We start from the raw sequence: 12811 nt of genomic DNA, 5'->3' as shown, positions 1-12811 counted from the left end.
CCACATCAGGGGGTTAACCTGGTAAATGCTTTTTAGAAATCAAATTGTGATCAAGACCACGGTCTCCACCAGCAGCAGCCATATTTCTATGACATATAGACATTCCATATAGACATATGTCTATACATTTCTGTCATTTCAGTATATTTTTGTTATCTTTCTTTGAATTTTTGACTTTATGAAATGCTATTATTCCTAACACTTCCTGAATGTGGGTTTATTTATTTATTATTAATTATATTTGTTTCAATTTAGTCTTATTGTGTTTATATCACTATCTTAATTTTTAAATCTTGATCAAAAAATTATTTTTAATTATATTTGAGTTATCTTTTAGCTATACAACTTCATAATTTATTTATTTTAGCCTACTAAGGTCTATTACCAATTTGGACTCTCTTTGCTGAGTCTTGTATAAAAACTAGTTGGGGGTCCCCACCATGTATTTTCTTTAGAAGGTGAATGCTTGAAGCTGGCAAAGGGCTAGGAAAAGTAGAGAAGCCGAAAACCATGGTGGCAGATAAGAGCATTTTCCTAGGGGTTACCATGAGAGAGAAATGTTAACTACATCTTTAGGAAGTTCTGAAAACCCATAAGCCAGCATTACTGTGGTGCAACCTTGTGGATTTGTCTGAAAGGGCTGGTTTTCTATTTAAAATTATTTAGAATTAGAATTCAGAGTTGGGTCTGCTCTTTTACTCAGTTCTTTGTATCCAGGAGGAAATGTAACCACTGCAGGTACTTGATTCCTGCTCTTTTTCCTCACATCCAAACTGTGCTACTCTTAGCACCTAAAACGCACCCAAAAGTTCCTGTTCATGACAGCAATCGGCACAAGCAAATGTTAGGAGCAATCCCATCAAATGACTTCTTTGTAGCAGTATGTCACAGCAGGCCTGTTCCTTTTGAGAAGATTTAGCTGAAAGGATTGAAAAATTCCTTAATTTTACTTGATGTAAACACCAGTATGCCAAAATCTGCAGAGCAGTTTCATCCCTACTTCCAAAGAAAACCTAGTTTCTATAAAATCTATAGCATTATTCAGGGCTCCATTGCATTTATTGAATGGAAATGCCTATTTCACTTCCAGATGACAAATCTAGGTTAGTCGGGTGGTGAAGTTTTAGCTCACCAACATAGATGAATATGCAAATGGGAAGTGATATCATCTAGTCTCCTAGGAAAAAAATTGGGAGAGTTTTGACAGGCATCTGCTTTCCAGCTAAATGATCTGTGAAATGTGAACATGCATTTATATACATAAACCAGTTTGAAGAGACATGCTTTGTTTTGGTGACGAATGTTGTAATTGATTCTTTCAAATTCAAGTCAGGGAATCTATAAAGTCCCGTAAATGTTGGCACAATCTTAATTGGGCCATTTGACAACAACAACCTTCTCTATGGTAGAATAAGGCACACAGCTGTTTCATGGTTTTGAGTTTTTTAATATCAGATCCAGTTGTCGTGGGATGACAGGAAATAAATCAGTCTCAGACTCTTAACATATTTCTTCTGTGCACTGTATTTGTGGGAGGGAAAAGATTCCCAAGGGAAGACTAGGAGTTAATGGATTACCATTACCCCTGATTGAAAAAGAAAAGGATGTTAATTTTAATGTCTTTCATTGCCTGGTAGGAGCTTTAGATCATTTTCCCCAAAAACTTGAGTTAACATTTTAGTTTCTCAAACAGCTGAGCATTGGGAAAAGGAGCCATAAAACAAACAAACAGAACTTTCCAACTTGAAATTCTAGAAAACCTTCAAAACAAATGAGTTTCTTCATTCTTTCTGCAAGAGGACTTAGATTGGATTTTATTTCTAGGCCACAGGCTGTAGACAGTTGTTCAAGTTTCTTTTATCTCATAAAACCTACATTCTTCATGCAGAACTGGAAACTACTGTTTTGAAAGGAGCCTGCTGTGCTGCTCTGCATAATTGCCTGAAAGCAGACACTTCAGCTTGAAACCTGTTGCTTTTTGTGGCCTTTGTGTTGTTTATAATAATGAAGGTATTAATGTTGGCTATTAAACGTCTTTCAAAGAGAAAATGCACTTTTGGCAAAAGGGAGAGCACAAAGGTTAACACTTGATCATAGGAGCACTTCAAATTATTACATTGCTATACCTGTGAATAAACATCAGTGTGTCAGTTGCCTGACATGGAGTAGTATCAAGTTTAATTAATTCTTACACATTGAAAAGCATCCTTTGATTAAATGAGTGAGTACTTCTCAAAGTTAATCTGCTTGCAGAGATAGTCAAATTAGGTTTGATATCACAAAAACAACTTTTCCAAACCATAATCATGGTAGGAAATGTAAAACACAGTATGTGTGTATGGGTATATATACATATGTACGTATACACACATGCACATGCACTCAGTAAAAACTGGGTAAAACTGCTGAAGTTATTCTTAATTTTATAGGAGGTTCAGAGCATGATTGGTAAAGAAAGTCAAACTCTAAAGGATATAATGGAGAAACTCCGGATCAAGTATTCTGAAATGTATACAGTAGTTCCTGCAGAGATCGAAATACAGTTGGAGGACTGCAAGAAAGTGTTGCGAGACCTAGAAGACCAGGTAACTGTTAATGTAATTTTTGTATTTACCTTTTTGTAATATATAAATAAGTACACCAATATTTGATGAATGTTGTAACTATAACTTGCAACTTGAAACATTGATTATTTTCATTTGCATTTTCCTCTTGTTGAAAATGTATGCATGAGGAAAGATTCCTCATGTTAACTGTCTCCTTTTATAATAACCTTACAGTAAGCAGTGTGTCTATAATGGAAAAGAAAAATATTAAAAGAGGACAGGAAGAACCACTAGCAATAAAGTCTTGGATATGATACAGATCTTTTCTTCTATCCAGTCTGATTCTTGAAACTGAACTAGTAGTCAAAGTTGACTGGGAAGTTTGTATAGCTTAACTGAGAAGGTATTTTCAAAATGGAATTAAAAGAGGATTTTGAAACTGTTTTTTTTTAATCTAACTTGCACACATGGTAGGGTATCACAGCATGGTTCTTTATACCACCCCTCGGGACATGGTTGCATTGCTTTAAAAGCAGGCAGGGAATTTAAATAATTAAATAACATTGCCTCAGCTCTTTGCAATGTTTTCTATAAACAGTTAATTGAAAGAAAAATTAAAGGAAAATGGAGTAATACTGTAAGTTTGGGGTCAAATTTTAGCCTGGTATAATTATTAGCATTGTTATTTATTCATGTTACTTTTAAAAAGAAAAAAATATTTCAGTTCTCTTATTTCAGAAATAATAATGTTTAATGCTAATTTTAAAGGCTAAATCTCAGTTAATTTGATAAAACTTGAAAGTTTAATGAAATGATTTTGAAATCCAGTTACTTGTTACTGTCTGTCAGATTATTCATTCATTTTATGTTGCATTAAATATTTAGAGACACATTCATTACAGCTTATTAGTTTTAATTTGGTTAACTTTGTAGTTTCTCTTTCAAAATGGAACCAGTCTTTTTAGAACCAACAACTGGGTAGGAGAGAGGAGGAGAAGGGAAGTAAAACAGTATTTATGCTTCGGGGATTTTTTTGTTGTTTACTATTTCATTTACTGAGATAAAAGATTATCCCAATGCACACATTACATGCTGGAATGAAAGAACTGGTCTTGGAAACTAGATAACATTTGCTTTTCACATTTAGGTAGTGGAAAACAATATAGACTATCTTGGAATTTTTTAAAATGCATTTAGGAAACAAAATAAATCCTAGTGGAACTGGAGAGCAGTTTAGTTACATAGTAGGAAATACCAGCACATGTTAAATTGAATTAACTTGTCATATTTTAATGGCATTCTGCTTTCTTCTAAATCTGCTAACCTAAAAATGAAAATAAATTGTACTTTTCATGCCATGCATTTTATGTGAAAAATATAATAAATTTATCCCAGTAAGAAGTCTTGAAATTAAAATCCTGCCCTACCAATGACCAGAGCATTGACAGATGCAGCGTTTTTTTCTGAGGAAAGATAGGAAGTCAGTGCTTGGTCTGCTTTCTTATTTCCGGCTGTGTTGCATCACTCACACATGTTTCTCTTCTATTTTGGAAACTAGCACTACAAACATCAATAATTTTTCATGTTTGGTATACTCCAGGATAGTAGTAATGGTCAAGCGTTTAGTGATTACAGTCTGAGTTCCTTTTTCCAAGGAGTCTTAGGCACTGAGTACAGACTGGACTTCATAGCTTTTTGTATAAGCATGAGTATTTGAGAGGAGCACTGTAGTTCTTTTTGCTATATATTTATTTGATTAATGCAATTTTATCAATACAGTACCTTTCTATGGGTATTACTATATTGATCTGACACTACATGTTGGAATCTTTAAATAATAAATAATAATAAAATTAAGAAATAAAAATGGATAACTAATTTATTAACTAAATAATGATCTTAATTCCTCTTCCCACAAAAAAGATAAAGTATTTCAGTGTAAGGAGATTCAAACCAGAATAACTACTAAACCAGAAATCTTGTGCATCAATGTAGCATAAAGCTGTTCAATGTGCATATGCCCCATAAATCCTAGGGCTGCAGCACACAAAGGATTTACCATGATTTAACAATTTCCTGGTGCTTGGCTGACCCTAACAGCTAGCAGGGTTTAGTAAGAAAAGATGTTACTTTGGGCTAAGAGCAAGGACTTTCTCACTCATCTAGTCCATAGTAACCTCGTACCTTACTGTGTCGCTCAGTTCTGTGCTCAGGCAATTATTTGACTTCAGCTTACGTGAGAGTTTTTCTCTTTACATAGAAAATCAGGCCCTCCAATGTACCAGTTTTTCATTTCTGTGGAGTTCTGCAGAGTAAAATTAAGTTCCACATACTTTATGGGGCTCAGAGCCTTTTATTTTAGTAATAAATCTCTATATTTAGAAATTCACTATACATTGATGCACTTCCATATTCCCTTATTTGTAACATGGAAGTAATAGCTGTCAGCTGAGACATAAAGGTGTCATTCTAGGTTTCTTAGAGCACGAATCTAAATGTGACCCTTGCCACAATGCAGCATGATCAGCCTCTGTTACAGATTAGAACAGGGGCAGCTGAAGTGAAGCACCCGGGGAGTTTCAGTCTCTTATTGTTTGTTTCTTCGGGGATTGCCTTTCTTGACCAGTCATTTTTAAGTGAGAGGAAATTACTGAACAACATGTAAATGTTGAACCTGCTCACGTTAATGCTTCTCCCTGCAAATGTAATTCCATTCCTGTGTTTTTAAGTGACTCGTCAAGAGAAACATAAAAAGAATTTGAATATTTTTGGTGAGATGGTGCACAGAAACAAGCAGATCTTTGTAATCTCCCCTATTGTTTTCTCTTTACTCTGACAGGTTAGCTTTGAAATCTTGCAGAGCTCTCCTCAGTATGTGCTGAAAAGAAAAGCAGAAACTATTAACAATGGCCTTCAAGCTATTGAAAAGATGTTACAACAGAAGAGTGAAAACATTGCAAAAGCCAAAGAAGTTCAGAAGGTAATCTTGCCAAAAAAATTTTGTGGGTGCTAAAAGATTTTTGGCTGTTTCTACAGAGCCTGGTTTAGCAGGAGCATAAAGTGGCCCTCCATTCATTTTATGGCTGTAAAAGGAGAAGTACAAGCATTTAGCTGGTGAATATTTACCAATTCTTTCTCACAGGAAAATACATGTTTTTTTTCAACTGTGAATCACACCAGTAGATGCAGAGTGTTCTGTTCCCATCATATCAGTTCCAAAATCTTTGCAATTCCATATGCCCCACATGCAGAACAAACAACTCTGCTGTTATCTTTGGGCCTGACCTTATATTTCATTTCCCCTCTCTCCACATGCAGCAAATCTGGGATATGCTGGACCTTTGGCATTACAAACTCAATGAACTGGATGCAGAAGTGCATGATATAGTAGAGCAGGATTCCTGCCATGCACAGGAGTTGATGGATATCTTAGTGACCCCCCTTCAGCAGTACCAACAGGTCTCACAACTTGCCGAGCGCAGAACTGCCATTTTAAACAAGGTAGATGCAAATGTAAAAGTTTTTTAAAAATCACATCTTATAAAAAACAAAATAAAGGCTTTGCATAAAACATCATCAAAGGCTGTCAAGCAAGTAAAGAGTCAAAAGCCTGCTGTAGGTGTGTTGGCTTATGGTAGCTAAGAGTTTCTGGAGTGGCAAACATCACCTTCAGCTGTTACCCCAAAGGACCAGCTCTGCACCACGGTTGACAGGGGTTAGCATGGGAATTCATGCCCCTGGATGGGTGATGAGATGGTTCTCTATGACGCTGCTAACGGGCTATCTATTAAAGTAACATTGCCATGTAAATCACAACAATGCCCCCATGAAATGTAAGCACATAAACACCAAAATTACCTTTGATTAGAGGAGATAGCCTGAAATCATGAAACTGCTTCAGAAAAATTATGATCTTTATTTCACCATACTAATTTAACTGACCTTGATGAAAATGCATCCCCTTTTCTTCCAGCCTTGTCCGTAGAGGTGTTTATCCTATACAGTGAATAGAAATGCATTTGTGCCTTTTTGTAAAATCCTGTAATTTCCTAGGCTGCCAACAAGATGGAAGAATATGATGAACTCTTGAAGAATGTGAAAGTTTGGATAGAAAACACCAACTGCTTGCTAAGAGCAGATGCTCAAAACGACTCTGCAAAAAGCTTACGCAAACATACTGATGACCTTCAGGTAAGTGTTAATGCTGATATGTGGTCTTGTTAGAAGTGGTTGCTCTGTACAGACACAATTTTGTGTTCTTAAGTCTTACTGACATAAATAATTTACTGTTTTCAGTAAATCCTTTAAGTGAAAAACAGTTATAGTTGGCACTTATGAAATATAGATAGATACTTCTTGGTGTTGGACATATCCATCTTGTGAGAGTGCTGAACTGTAGTACATCTATCTTCCAAAAATACGTGATTGTCTTCTGTTACCCTACTGTGTGGCTATAATCAGTTTTTACTGCCTATGTATGGTTCTTTCTGTATTGTGTGTATGTGATCCAAAAAGGATAAAGTGGTATTTTGATGTCTGTGTGTTATATGGAAACTTTGAAGTGAATTGTGATTCGGAAGGCACTTCTCACTGTATCTCGAAGGTAATTCTGACTGATAATTTCAAGAATCAAATGTTTGTAATATTACAGGGAAGATCAGGGCCAGGCAAGTGCCAAGAGGATTTCTTGCAATTTTGTATTTGAAATTTGAGTTTTCTATATGTCCACTCCTTGGCTTAGGCCAAGAGAGAAAGTTAGTACTCTGAACATAGATTTTTGCATTAAAACTAATAAGAATTCCTTACAAGAAGTAGCTGGCTGTTCTGGACTGATATGTTACAGAGCACATAGCTGCAATGGGGAGATTGTGATTTCCAAAATCTGAAAATATTTTTGTGACAAAAGGTTATTGTCTCCTGTGTTTGTGGTTTGAAGTGTTTTGTGTGTTCTGGGCTGGGAAACTAGTGGATTTGGAAGTGCACCCAAGGCTTGCATTAGAATTGAAACATGCATTCAGTCCTTTCCTTCAGTGGATCACATGCATTTCTTGCAACCCTTACTGTTCTTCATGAAGGTATTTGCTGTAATTATTCCAAAAGCTCATACAGTTAGCTGCAGGAGATGGGAAGAATCTTCCCATCATGCGCAACTGCGAGATATTTTCTGGAGCATTCTGTTATGTCTGCTGTCTGGGGGCTGATGTGAAGAAAACCCTTTTCAGGTGTCTGGCTGACATATCTTGTTCATGTACTTGGGGTCAGCCTGACCATGACACAGCAGCTGGAGAGGAATCTTCTCCAGGATGTCATACTTTTCTTTTTTTTGGAGTGGGACCTCTCCCTGAGTTTGAAATCTTCCTCTTCATGCCTTTTGTCATGCTGATGTAGACTTATTTTATCTAATTGATTCCATTAAAATCATGGCATCAGTCTCTCAGTTTTTCTGCCTGCAGGATGCAGCAGTTCAGTTCTCTTAGGAGTGAAGCGTTTTAGTCTGAACTAAGCTTTTGGGAACATATGCAATCATCAACGACATACAGGAAATTAAAACTGATTCCTTCTGGTCCTAACCTTTGTGAAACTTTCATGTTCACCATTGATGGATCAAACTAAGCTCTTATTTTGTCTCCAGATGGCTTTGGAAGACTCAGAGCAAAAGCAAAATCTTCTACACAGTGTCTACTTGGAGCTGGAGGAGCTAACACCAGTCTTTGAAACAGAGAGTGTAATGCAACAGCTAAATGAAATAGATGATCAAGTAGCAACTTTACAGCATGAGATAGCAGAGATTCTTCCACAGATCCAGCATGTGGCTGATGTAAGTTTGGGTGATCTATAAGTGCCTTTTATCAGAGCTTCATCATATGTTATGAAATACAGCTTATATTGCCTGTGTAGAAAAAAGGTGTGCTGGTTTTATTAGGTGTGCCAAGTGAGGAAATTAATTGTTCGGAAACAAACCATTAGAAGGTGTTTGGTATCTAATTAAGCTGTAAAGTTCAGGAGTATTGATTAAACTCCTTGTTTAGGCAGAGAAATGCAGGGCTTGTTGACTGGCAAATTAAAATGGCTTATCTTGCTGGAGGGTGGGGCTCCTATTCAGAGGCACCTGGACAGGCTGGAGAAATGGGCTGACAGAAACCTCATGAAGTTCAACAGAGGCAAATGCAAAGTCCTGCACCCAGGAGGGAACACGGCCAAATACCAATGCAGGCTGGGGGCCAACCAGCTGGAAAGCAGCTTTGCCAAAAGGGCCGGTGGTCCTGGTGGACAACAAGTTGATCATGACACAGCCTCATGGCCTTGGAACAAGAAGGCCAACAGCATCCTGGCTGGGCTGCCTGAGCAAGAGTGTAGCCAGGAGGTCCATGGGAGTGATCTTTATTTTTGGCACCTGTGAGATCATGTGTGGGTACTGTGCCCAGTTTTAGGCTCCTCAGTGTAACAAAGACATAGACATACCTGGAGCGAGTCCAGGAAGGCCACCAAAGTGGTTGGGGAGCTGTAGCACAGGATGTAGGAGGAAAGGCTGGGAAACTTGGGTCAGTTCAGCCTGGAGAAGAGACAGCTTGGGGGAGGGGGGGGGCAGGTATTACTGCTGTCTACTGCTACATGATGGCAGACTATAGGCAAGATAGAGCCAGGCTCTTCTTGGGTTGTGCAGAGAAGAGATGAGCAGTAACACACCCAAATTATAACAAAGGAAATTCCATCTACATAATAGGAAGGATTTTTTTTTGCAGTAAGATTCGTCAAACACTAGATCAGAGGCCCAAAGAGGGTGTAAAATCCCCATCCCAGGACATACCCAAATCTCAACAGGATCAAGCCCCAAACAACCTGCTCTGATGGGCGCCAGAGACCTCCCAAGGTCCCTTCCAATCTAATTTATTCTGTGACCCTGTCTCCATGAGAGTTCACAAGCAGCTGTACTGTATGTGGATCCATTTTCCATCTGACATAATATAGGAATCTGCAACAGTGTAATTAGACCAGTTTCCTATGCTGGTAACTATCACCACTGGAAAAGTGTCTTGTCGCTACTGGTAATTTATAATGTGACTTTTCAAGGATATTTCAATTCTGTATTCAGGGTTTAAAACAGACCAGGTGATCTTAGATACTTAATTGCTCCAGAAGTTATCATGACACGTAATTTATAATAACTAGCCTTTTGATTGGTAGCATCCATTAACATATCCTGCATATGCTGCACTTGCTTTTCAGTATTTCTTTTTAAATTTAAGTGAAAGGCAGAAATGCAAGCTAGTTTTGGTATTTGTATTACCTACAGATATTATCTTTGTTCCCAAAATCTAGGAATTGGATGCCATTGAATCTCATGTGAAAGTGTTTGAGAAGGACATTGCCAAAATGAAGACAATCCTGTCATCAGAAGATCTGTTAGAATTTTCTCCTAAAGACCAACTTAAACATGGACAGGTCCGTGAAAACTCCCATATAGGCTTTTTTCCCTATGTATTTATGCATAAGTTAGCATAAATATGCTTTCACAAGCGGAAGGCTGTTTTGTGACTTCAAACTACCATGAACAAGTTTTTAGTATATGACTTTGAAATGTTTGTATCACACAAATTCTAACTCTCGGGTCAAAGATTGAAAGTTTTATTTCAGTCATGATTTTGGCCACATGTTTCTACGGTAGCAAGTAGTGCAATCCAAGAGGAGCACACTGGTAGGGCAAAACAGGTGGTGCAGAGGACCTGATATCTGTGTTGTATGTGTCTTGGGGGCTTACTTTGGGCTGATCCTGTAGAATGGGCACCCAGTAGTGGTTGAGTGTCTTCAGAGGCTCTTCTGGAGAGTATCTTCTGCTTTAGTTTCATTTGAAAGGAATCCAGTTTTCATGCTCTGAGACAACTGCACAGTGTAAACCCTAAGGTGAGACTGTTGGGAGATTCCTTCAAGAAGCACAGTCATGGTTTGAATGAAAACATTTGAAATTAAAGTACTCCTGAGAACATGCCCATAGAGAACTTGAGTATGTAACTTAAGCACACATTGTCAGACATACCTGCCATATTTGAGTGTCTCCATTTTTGGAAAGTTTATGGCCTGACTTTCAGAGACACTTGCTGCACATCACTCTACTTAGCATCAAACAGTAAGTAATCTGAAAGTCTGAAAATCAGGCCCTATTTTTCCAAAAATGGAGGCAAAATTTAGCAGATGTTTCTGGAAACATAGGCTGGAATGACTTACCATAAAACCATTTCATCATGCAGGGACTTCTCTGCAAAGATACCTTGGCCAGATGGTTTTCCTTTATCTGCTTGAGTGAAGTAAAGCAAAGCATTATGGTATCTTTTCTTTTATACCACTTGCAGTCCACATTGTTAGCTGACTGAAATGCGAGAAGCATGGGTTCAGTTGCAGGGGAGGGATAAAAATGTCATCCTACCTCTCCTAGCTTTGTTAGCCAGAGAATGATTTTGCAATGGCTACGTTATATGGAAAAACTAAAGTAATATTTCTTCTGGAAAATAATGTTCACCTACTTCCCTGTTTTAAATTGAAGTCTGGATAGTACGCTAATAACAAAAAATTCCTGATACAGGCTGCTTATGAATGAGCGTAAGCATCTGTATTCCAATTGGGGCCTTTTAAAATGAAATCTTCTTGAGAGGGAATTTAACAAAAATATTAGTAATTAAAAGGCCCAGAGGCGGTTTGTATTTTTTTTTTTTTCTTCTGAAGTTCCCAGCTGAATGAGGTCTCAGTAGGATTTCGTATTTCTTTAGGAGAACCAAGAAGTAGTGAGTTGGTATTGCCATTCTGTCTTTCCTAAGCTGATCACCGAGTCTTCCATAAAACATGTATTGTGGTATGAAGCTGCACATTTCTGTTCATCCAAAACTGATAAAGGCAATTGTAAACTGTGCATCCGCTCGGGGTGTTGTGATACAAAATGCCGTCTTTGGCAGGAAAGCCGTCTTCAGAGGTTTCTCCTGGCTTCCATCCCGGTTCATCATCTCAGCTATGTTGATAAGACTGTTTACGGGACCACCATAAAATGGCTAGCTTAAACACAGAACATTTCATGCCTGGTTTGCAGCACAAAAAAGAAAAACCAGAGTTGGCTAGAGTGACATCAAAGGGTTTGCACCAGTTTTTTAACTGTCATCATGGCCAAAGATACGCTACTTTGAAATGACACGCTTAGTAACTAATCTGAATGTGACCCTTTTTTTGTCATTGACCAAACTTTATGTATGTATATGCAGAGAAAGCAGAATTGTAAATATAAGTTATATCTTCCTCTTGCTTCAGACAACCTCACCATGGATTTTCACTTATTTGTTCCAAGATTAAAATATATTCTTCCTTCTTAAATGGGAAACTCACCAAAGCACATCATGCCAGTAGTATAAATTTTCAGTGTTGATTTTTCCAACTCAGTATCTCATCCATCATCTATCGTGTATCCTAATAGGTTATACTTGACCATGTTGGTCCCATGCAGAAGACCATTCTCCATATACAGTCTTATGAAGAAGTACTTCAGCTACCAGGGGTGAAAATGCAGCCTTTCGCAGTCTTCCAAAGAGCAAGACAACTCTTGAGAGAATTGAAGAAATTAGAAAAAATTACTAAGGAACAAAACGACATACTGGAGGTAATTGAATTTTTTTTTTTTTTACTATCACCTAAACCACCTTTATTTTATAATAGTTTTGATCACTAGACAATATTGTTTTTACAGGCATATAGTACACCTACTTTGTCTTCTATGTAATGGTTTGGGGATTTGTTTTGTTCTTTTTTTTTTCCTGTGTAATTTGATACTACAACAAGGCACACTGGATAGTCTTGAAATTCATTTCAGTTTTCCAATTCAGTCACCACTGACACTATGTGTTTTAGCATATGGTAGAAGAAAGGAAGGCCCAAGTGTCTTATGACTCAGGTTTGCACAACTGATGATTGATGTCCAGTGTTATATGCAGGTGCTCACATCTGCAACGTTCAAGTCCTTAAACGTATCTTGAACATGGAAATTCTTTGTTGACAGCCATTAGATAGAAATTGCTGACAATTAATAGCAGAAAGTCTTTTACTAAAGATGATCTTCCCAAATCGGTAAGCCAGGAAAATGACCATTTCCTACTGCTGTCGCTTGATTAACCCATTGTTTTGAGGCAGGCCAACTCAGAAGGTCCCATGCAAGGATGTGTCTGCATAAGTGAACACATGACAGGGGGGCTTGGAGATGCTGTTGGCCAGACCAGGTTTGGAAACTGAAG

General features: G+C 37.7%; 1 protein-coding gene across 1 annotated transcript in view; it reads left to right on the top strand.

The window, feature by feature from the left end:
• The window catches only part of SYNE2 (spectrin repeat containing nuclear envelope protein 2), a 198884-nt gene that overhangs the window by 92182 nt on the left and 93891 nt on the right, over positions 1 to 12811 (top strand). The window contains exons 56-62 of the mRNA XM_072863909.1: positions 2430 to 2585; positions 5386 to 5526; positions 5865 to 6047; positions 6600 to 6737; positions 8179 to 8364; positions 9867 to 9989; positions 12001 to 12183. Of these exons, the coding sequence (XP_072720010.1) occupies positions 2430 to 2585; positions 5386 to 5526; positions 5865 to 6047; positions 6600 to 6737; positions 8179 to 8364; positions 9867 to 9989; positions 12001 to 12183 (1110 nt within the window). The remainder of the gene's footprint in view (positions 1 to 2429; positions 2586 to 5385; positions 5527 to 5864; positions 6048 to 6599; positions 6738 to 8178; positions 8365 to 9866; positions 9990 to 12000; positions 12184 to 12811) is intronic.

Source organism: Ciconia boyciana, chromosome 6, assembly GCF_034638445.1.
Source record: "Ciconia boyciana chromosome 6, ASM3463844v1, whole genome shotgun sequence".
NCBI lineage: Eukaryota > Metazoa > Chordata > Aves > Ciconiiformes > Ciconiidae > Ciconia > Ciconia boyciana.
This window is presented reverse-complemented; position numbering and strand designations above follow the sequence as displayed.